This window comes from Sander lucioperca, chromosome 6, assembly GCF_008315115.2.
Source record: "Sander lucioperca isolate FBNREF2018 chromosome 6, SLUC_FBN_1.2, whole genome shotgun sequence".
NCBI lineage: Eukaryota > Metazoa > Chordata > Actinopteri > Perciformes > Percidae > Sander > Sander lucioperca.
Genome location: NC_050178.1, coordinates 32,113,720 through 32,122,963, shown reverse-complemented (window position 1 = coordinate 32,122,963; position 9,244 = coordinate 32,113,720). Strand labels below are relative to the sequence as shown.

At 36.2% G+C, this 9,244-nt stretch overlaps 1 protein-coding gene across 6 annotated transcripts in view; it reads right to left on the bottom strand.

The window, feature by feature from the left end:
* Window positions 1-2,918: 2,918 nt before the first annotated feature.
* Window positions 2,919-9,244, bottom strand: part of arfgap1 (ADP-ribosylation factor GTPase activating protein 1) — a 10,456-nt gene continuing 4,130 nt past the window's right edge. Inside the window, exons 3-13 of one of the 6 annotated variants that reach the window (XM_031322918.2) lie at window positions 8,745-8,854; window positions 8,480-8,651; window positions 8,038-8,138; window positions 7,854-7,940; window positions 7,638-7,752; window positions 7,491-7,547; window positions 7,302-7,334; window positions 6,083-6,139; window positions 4,523-4,582; window positions 3,915-3,970; window positions 2,919-3,802 (exon numbers count right to left, since the gene is read on the bottom strand). In XM_031322918.2, the coding sequence (XP_031178778.1) occupies window positions 3,463-3,802; window positions 3,915-3,970; window positions 4,523-4,582; window positions 6,083-6,139; window positions 7,302-7,334; window positions 7,491-7,547; window positions 7,638-7,752; window positions 7,854-7,940; window positions 8,038-8,138; window positions 8,480-8,651; window positions 8,745-8,854 (1,188 nt within the window). In that variant the 3' untranslated portion in view covers window positions 2,919-3,462. Of the gene's footprint in view, window positions 3,803-3,914; window positions 3,971-4,522; window positions 4,583-4,909; window positions 5,699-5,743; window positions 5,863-5,909; window positions 6,140-7,016; window positions 7,047-7,301; window positions 7,335-7,490; window positions 7,548-7,637; window positions 7,753-7,853; window positions 7,941-8,037; window positions 8,139-8,479; window positions 8,652-8,744; window positions 8,855-9,244 lie in introns of those variants that run through there. The other 5 variants (XM_031322937.2, XM_031322930.2, XM_031322925.2 and 2 more) reach the window with 5 other exon arrangements.

Here is a 9,244-nt window from a genome sequence, read left to right as displayed (position 1 = left end):
ACATTCACCAATAAAAAAAAAAGTTATGGTATATCAGCACTATAAGCTCTTCTACAGAAGTGGCTGTTCAAATATTTGCCTTTTTAAAAGGTGATATATTACAGCACAAAGTCTTCCATTCATTTCCTGGCAGTTTATATGTTTTATGTCATGCCATCATGAAATAAAAAATAAATGACATAAAGCTTAAGTAATATAGGGGAGGCTGAGGGTAACAATATATATTGGATGGTGATTTACTGACATGTACACCTCACTGCATCAGAGACACACGAGCAAACTGACATCAGTATCAACAGAAAGCAATCACAGCTGTTTAAGGTTTTTAAACACATGACCACATACATGAACACATGACTGCAGAGGTTCAGTGACACAAATGTTCCAGGAGTGATTTCTTTTCTTCTTTTACATCATTGCATTGTCACTGAGAATACACCAATGCTGTAGACCCATCTTTGTTGCTTTGCTTTAACACACTTCCTTCGGCAGTGGAAAGCAATGAGAAACAGCAAAGCATGCTGTAATAAGGTCTACATCAAAACAATGCGGATAGGTTCAGAAAAAAAGCAGGTTCACTAATGAAAACTGTAAACTGAAGACTTTTTAGAGGTAGGAAATGGCCATGGAATAAAGTTCCCAGGACTTAGCCTTCACACGTTAAAACCTGTGATAATAAAATATTATTTTTACCAATCATGGAGGCCAAATGAGTACTGCTTATAGATGAAAACACCTTAATAACAAACAACAATCCAGCAGCTTTATTGCACTGGTAGACTGCTCTATAAGCAGTTCATTATAAACTACAGGCCAATGATCACAGACACCAAGCTTCAAAGAATCAGGTGCAAACCAAGGATGTTTATAAGTCTTCTGATGTTAGTCATTAACTTTATCTTCTGTTGTAAGAATGTTAAACAAATGTAGACAAATCAAACCCAGACCTGGAGTTGGAATTGGGTTTAGTTTGAGTGGTTTGCATCATCACCTGAAGACTGGGCTTCTGTGGGTTAATACATGTAAAGGCAAACAAAACTTTACAGTCATTTACAGTATAACGTTGCAGCACCTTATGTTATAGGGAATTAAAGGCCACATAGGGAAGTTAGGTTCAGCAAAATTTGGCTAGTTCGAAACCCAGACAGTTCATTTGAATTTTAGGATTACCAGAGGCTTGTAAAATACCTAATTTCACACCAATTACATTCCCACTTGTTAAAACAATGAGCTTTTCATGATACATTTGCATCTATGATGAACAATGCGAGTTCAGCTGCCATTTCATCTGACTAAGGGATAGATAATTAATTTATAACAAGTGTTTGAGAGCTGTGACCGTCTAAGCATCCAGCGTATAATGAGCCTCATTAACATTACTTCACAATTTAGATGGTGATACAAGTGTGAAGATATCTGTGACACCAAATCCTCACAATACATAATGACCAAGGTGCTGCAATGACACAGATGTGGAGAAAGGATCACACACAGTTGCTTCACACAGGATGAATTTTACAATGACCTGTCAGTTCAGTCGAGGTCAGAAGTTACAGGCTCACAGGCAACATCATGCAGTCTACAGTCCCCCTCCGTGTCCAGTTATTGAAACACAACCTCCACACTTGCAGGATAATGCTGTATGTACTATACAGCATTATCCTGCAATGAGAGACTTTTGTGTGTAATGATCTACAATAAACTGTATATATAGGGTAGACACCAAATTATTTAAAAATACCAAATGTTGCATCTTGAAAATAAAATGATGGATTAAACAATTGCTGATGAACAAGTGGCTTTCAGAATGAGACATTATTCAGTTTCTGAGCATCAGCTGGATTTATAAGACAATGAGTGAATACAGTCTGTCCTGACTGTGTGAACTCTAATTTGAATGTTTCAATTCAAATAGTATCAGCCAGCTTCAAGGTCAGAAAAAGAAAAAAAAATAGATAGCATATTATAATAAATACCCCTTCTCTCCACCAGTAGTTCAAAGCTATTGGCAGGTGCAGTATTGTGACATTTTATTATAATTTAATAATTCAAAATTAGATTTTGCGATTGATTTCTGGCATACTTTTGCTCAACAGATTAATTTAAACTGTAAAGTAAAAAAACAACAATGTGATAACTTGCTTCATGTCGCAGTATAAAGTAACATTACTTGAGGAGTTGCATAACAAAACAAACACTAAAATGATGTTGGGGATGTGCTTCAAAGAATATTTTAACTTTGCAATGAATGTTTGAATGGCAGTCGCAGCCAGGTCTTAAAATCTGAGTAAAATCAAACATTGCATCAACAAAGCAAAATACATTTTAACAGCTCATTGATGCTAAATTAATTACATCAATTATGAGGAAAAGCTAACTTTTAAGTCAGCATGCACTAATGTGATACAATAAATGTATTTATCCAAAGACAACTTAACGCTTTAATAATTAAAAAGGGGCAATTATTAATAAACTGTATTTGTTTAGGAGACAACCGAATTCAACTTTTAAGCATCCTGTCCCATTTTCTGGTCTTGATAATATATCTGCTTTCAAACCCATTGACTATTTGCACATTTTAAACAAAAAAAAAATATATTATATAATATATTATATTATATAATATATTATATTATTTATATATATATATATATATATATATATATATATATATATATATATATATATATATATATATATATATATATATATATATATATATATATACATACACACACACACACACTATAGGGGTCATTTAGCTCTAACTCATTACACATTAGATTTCATTTACATTTGACATATCCACGCAGATTTGACTAGTGATAGCCAATTTGTTACAGTGTTCATTTGTTCCTTTGATTTAATATACCACTTTGTGACTACATCATGTAATTCTATCAAAAATGCTTTTCAAATTTATTTTTACAAGAACAAAATGTGCAAAAGGTCCAGGGGCAGAGGAAATCAATTTGATTGAACAAACAGAAAATCATCTCATTAGTGTTTAGTCAATCGTACTGTATTTACAAGGATTTATATTTACAATGTCAGATTTTCTCTGTCATGCATTGTTTCTTTATGTGGTGAATTGAGAACCAAAATCATTATACCCATACAGTATGAACACTGACTTATTCACTATTAAGGGTATAATATTTGGGGAGCACAGGCAGAAAGTTATGACCATATCTACACTGATTTTTTCTTAATTCCTTGTGATGAAGGTAATTTACAATAAAATAAATGGCTGCAAGTCAGTATAGTTGTACATTTTAAGAATATTCCTTTGATAATGAGCTCAATTTAACGCTAGGCTTCATTTATTGTTTGTTGGATTTATAATAAATATATTTTGAATGGATTGACAGGAACTACGCTGAGGCAGCTCTTTCCCTAAAAGTGCCAGTGAGATGAACAGAGAGAGAGAAAAATGTGAGGAGATGTATAGTTGTGAGGTCTCTACCAGTCTGCATTATCCCAGGTTTCCTCAGCAGGTTTTGTGGGACTCTTCTTTGTCTTACCATCTGCGTTCTCCCAGTTGTTGTCCCAGGCTTCCCAGCTCTCCTCTGTGCTGTGTTTGTTGTTGGACGCTGCTTCGGAGCCCCAATTGTCCCAACTGTCAGAGCTCTTCTTTGCAGAATTGTCTGCGATGGTCCAGCTGTCACTGCTGGGAGATTTCTTGGCCTTTAAGGAGTTGTTGCTGCCAAAGGTTTCCCAGAAGTCCTTTGCGACAGGCTGGCTTGAACTGCCCTGATATCCCTCAGAGGCATCCATGTTCTGGTAGCTCTCTCCAGCAGACCTGAACACAGTCAAAACATGAAAACATGCTTTAAATGTTGCGTCGCATTAAATTACACAGTGCAAACTATTTTGTATGTGGGAGATTTAAAATTGTATGAAGCTGTTATTACCCATCCTCCGGTTTTCCCGAGAAGAGATTAGTCAATTTTGAGCCAGCTCCCTGAACCTAAAGAACAGAGAACACTTAAGATAAAGACCTTTATGCAGTTGATACTTCAAGTGTTAAAACATTTTGTAAGAAACAAATCCCTAATGCATAGTACTTTACATAGTACTAATCAAATTCCAAATGAAAAACTAACGGTGGTAGAAGTGATAACTGAAGGAATCTAAACACCATAAACAATCAACATTTGTTACACAAATGAAAATAGAACGCTGCATTTCTAGTTTTAGCAACAGTTAGAGGCAGTTATAATAAAACTGCAAACAGAGGTTGGTTTTCTAACACTTGACATCAGAAAGGTTGACCACCAAGTACTCACCACCAGATTTAAATGGCAGCAAGAAAAACAAAGAGATGACAATAAATTAGAATTGGTCAAACATTCATTCATCACTGCAAAACCAGTCTCCTTTGAGGCTTGTGATGTTTAGGGTTAACCTCTCTAAGACACTTAGGTACGGACTTCTAAGTGTTGGATCAGAGCTGCAGTCACTGGCTCAGGAGACTGGTTTTGCATGCGTTTACAGTGTGGCAGAGGTCTGCCCATCCTACCTTGTTTGCCAGCCCAGTGATGCCGACTGCCATTTCATCTAGCAATTTGCCATCTTTTACCTGAATGAGCCAAATTATTATTAAAAACTAATAACAACAATCTCCATCCACATGTCTGTCTAACTTGCATGTAATACGCAGCAGTGCTTTTAGATTGTGAGAAAAGTGATTTGTGTTTTGTTAAGGGCACTGATAATCAACATGAGAAAGCAATAACATTTTGCTCGAGTCTAACGAAAGGTTATTGCTCTCAAGAGAAAATAACTCCTAGTTAAGCAGCTACAAATCGAAGATTGTTAGAAAAGCACATACCATTGATACCTTACATCACCAATGCCAACTGTACATTAGAAAACAAAACCATTTAGTTTAATACTAGTTTTTTGGAGTCATTTGCCTTTCCACTTTCCATTAATCAAACCTAGAGAGTAAGCCAATACACAGCAGGGTGAAAGTAGATTGTTAAATTAAAAAGTAAACTCTTATTTTATCTTCCTGTATCTTGATTGATGAACATTAGCATGTTTTCTTATCGCTACGCAGGAATCATTTGATCTCAGTAACAGACACATTCAGGAGCTGCTCACTTGACAGTAAAAGAGTTAGAGCAGTTATGTGGAAACAACTCATCATGACCTCAGGGATGGTGACATATTAAGCTTATACATGTTGCCAAAAACAAAGCTCAGACACACTGAATCTGCAAAGCCATTGAGCAATTATTTGACAATTGAAGAGCTCCAGGTTGTGTCACTTTATGTTTAAAGAACTCAACAAGGCAGTGTGGGTCTGCCGTAAGGATCAAGACTGGGGCATTTCATCTTTTGCAATTGATCAGTGAAGCTTGACCTACATTTTTTAAATTGAAGCCAGGACATTTTTTAATTCAGTTACCTCGCCAGATGAATGGGAAAATGAATTTGGTTAAGATCTTTGTATTACCCATTTATGTCGTTATATGTGGAGGTGGGTGCGGCCCAGCTTTGAAGCTGAATTGGAGCATTTTTTAAATATAGCATTGATATTACGATTACATTCGATGCCAATGTAACATGCTTTGTATATTTAAGTGTACAGAAGGCTCATGTAACTGGCATTCAAAGTGAATTGGCATTTGAAATAACAGAACATGTTTATAAGACATAAATGACCTTTGTGATACTTTGAAGCTAAAAACTAAATGCCTTTAAATGAGGCATATCTGAACAAAGACTTCTGCTCCTAAACATGTTTAAATGCACTTTTAAGCCTTGTCCAGCGACTGTGCTGAAAGTTCACATTGACTCAGATCCGTTCCCAAAATAAACAGTTCACAGCTGTATGCTTCTGCAAATCCCATTACTGAGTCACAAACTGGGAGAAATTACAAAAAAGGGTTTTTTTTTTTTTTTTTGCATCCTTGAAACCACAGCTTTTGTTGTTTAATGTAAGCTGGCATAAAGCAGATAAACTGGCACAGACAAGCAGTGTAGAAAATAGCACATTCACATCTGAAGCTGTTTTTTCTCTAAAGCACTGTAATCCCACCACCAAAGCAACAACTTCAAACATCAATGTTACCTTTTCTTGGGTGGGTTTGATAACATTCTCATTTAATGTCTGTCCTAACTCTGTGGCCTAGTTGGAAGTCAGAGGGGAGAATTCACTTGAATGAAACACAGTTTAACATTCACAGTAGAGCAAGACACTGAGCTGCTTGTTCTGCAGTTGCATGGAGTTCTGATCATGCCCATTCACAATGACACTGAACAAGCACTAGAGGGTGTAATGGTTCAAAACTTGGATCATCAGTATACAGTAAACTTCTCTTTTGAGGCAACATTGCAAACACTTTTCTTCTGTGTAGGTTAGTGAAACACTAGAAGCTGTAATGTCAGATACTAAAACACAGCATCTTTGCTTTTTTTACTCTGCCTCCTAAGTTCTGCAGAGTAACATGCTGCACAAACAAATTTATGATTTTTCCTTAGTATTTATTCTTGTTGCCTTATTCATAAAAAAATAAAATAGTTGAGCAGCCAATACCTATAAACCAAAAAACCTACCAAATGTTGCTATGCATTGTTTTCAATTAATGACAAACTTAATTGTTTTTACATACCATTACACTTCTACAGCAGTCAACACAAATACTGTCATGCATGAATGGATAATCCATTATCAATTAATGTGAGTGAACAGTTCATGCAACATTTCTATATTAGGGGTAGGAATTAAAGGCAATCCCCATCCAAAAATACAGTTAACTGTCTTTCACAGGTTATCCATAAACATAAGTATAGACACCAAGAAAAACACAGTGTATCCAAGCAGAAGCACAAGAAGATGGCATTCACCATTTTGCAAAATGTTTGATAAACGGTGGAGAGAAAAAAACTGACGGAAAAACTGACAAAAATGAAGAAAATGGGTATCTTTTATAAAAAAAAAAAAATTAAAAAAAATTAAAAAACATGATGCAGGAAAAGCGCCATGCACCTATTATCTGCTTTACCGGTTCTGGGGGTGCTTTATAGCCCTTTAACTACATCCAAAGAAGGCAAAGAGATATTAAAGTAGTAACACAGTTATTGCAGCTTGGAAGTTTACATTATATGGTAAGAGATTTACCAAGCAAAATGGCACACATTTTGTGAATACTAATTCCCTTAGGTAAGAGGGTACTACTCAATGAAACAGAGGAACAGAGGAAAGCTTCAAATGTAATCCTGATTCCCGACAGACAAAAACCTTTATTAGTAGTACTGTTAACAGGTTACCCATGACTATATCATCTTACCTTCAAGGTTGCTTGGTTTGCCAGTTTAGATGTCTGTATGAAGGAAAAAAGACAAAACTATTAAAATAACCTTTATTTTATTTTTTATGAGGGTTGCAATTTGGATTTAAAAATTGTTATGCAGAAATTCAGACACAAACTCAACACAGCACAATTACGATACAGCATTTATCGAGTACATACACTTACATTATCTTTAGCGATAGTAGCAAACTTGCTAGCTCCAACAGTGAAACTGCTCCAACCCTGTAAAATAAATGTGAAAATTGCCACAGGGGAAGAAAAAAAACAAAACAAAAAGTACAACTCAGACAAAAGATGTTTATGGTGACCTACTGAATAAATAGAAGACATGGCATTGTTGATGAAGTCATCTTCCTTCTTCTCTGGGGTCACTGTGTTGCCAAAGCCAACATACCGATTCTCTTGATTCCCACTGTAGCCCCCTCCACTGAAGAAGCATAAACATTTTTTTGTATTTTTTTTTTAAACACTTCATTTAAAACAGACAAGTGCATAATAAAAGAAATGTAAAGAGTGTGAGGCTCTCACCTCTGATATGAGTTCACATCATCACTCAACCAGTCTTCAAAAGCTTTGTCGCCAGATTTTGCTGAGCTTTGTCCAGGTCCTCCAGAGCTGTATGACAGAAACATGGATACACTGCTTTAATGCTTGTCATGTAATCTGCCATTGCACATAGCGTGAGTGTGTTAGAAACATCCATCACTTTTACCGATGAGAGGATGAAAGACTGGTCTTAGGTTGAGGAGATGTCCAGTTTCTGGCAGGGGATGTCTCAATGGACCACTCCTTACCCTCTGCTAAAGTTACAACCTGTCATAAACAGTATCGAAAGAGGGCGAATTAAGAGGGTGAATTAATCTGATGAATCACAAGACAGTAATCTCACCATTCTGAGAATATCTTTAAAGATATTTATCTTATCTGGCATACACACTTACAATTAGCGATTTAAAATCAAGTCCCTTCTTTGGTCCATTTCATGGTCAGTTGTTAATTTAGTTTTTTGGTTTAAACCTTTCAATGGACAAATGGATTACTACTGGCAAACTACTCACATGATTTAACTCCCTGAATGAGATCATGGAGAATTTGGTCCTAGATGTGAAACGTGTAGGAAATGAATCATAAACCATTAAGTCTGCACACCTTACCTGGTCTCTGAAGAGTGCAGCAGCTTTGCTGTTGTATTTCTCCTGTAAATTCCAGGTGGGATCATAATCATCTTGGAGTTCAAGAAAAATGCGGAATTTTCCATTTCCACCCGCTTTCATCTTCTCAAGCTCAATATCTTTCCACTTGTCCATGGTGACAGAGCGCACAAAACTGCAGACAGGGTAGAAGAGATAAATAATGTATTATCAGGCAGGCCAGGATCTCCAAAATCAACAGCATCATAGTACACTGCACTATTCTTACCTGAGATGTACACCGAGGCCCCTGTGCTTGCCAGAGCATTCAAGACAAATCCAGATCCCATAGGTCACACTAACCCATTGAGGGTTAAAAGCCCCACACTCAAAACATAGCTGGAAAAAAAAAGGCACATGGGACAATTGATGAATTTACACATCTACAGAGATGGATTTACAGACTTTTGTACATTGAAGATTATTTGTAGCATTACCCACATTGATTTTTTTCTTTAAGTGTGTCAGTTAAATAATACAGAACAATAATACATATATGTACTGTATATAGTACATTTATTTTTAGGTTGAGAGACATATCTGTGTACTGTTATTGCCAAAGATGCAGGCCAACAAAGATGTCCACTGGCAGTGAAATTCCCACCTAAAATAACTCCCACCATTTATGTGAACAAGGATGAAAGCGGGGGAATTTTGTGAGGGATTGTGGGAAGGTGCTACTTTGCAAGCCTGCCAAACACCTGCTACCTGCTGTGTGAATTATAAGGT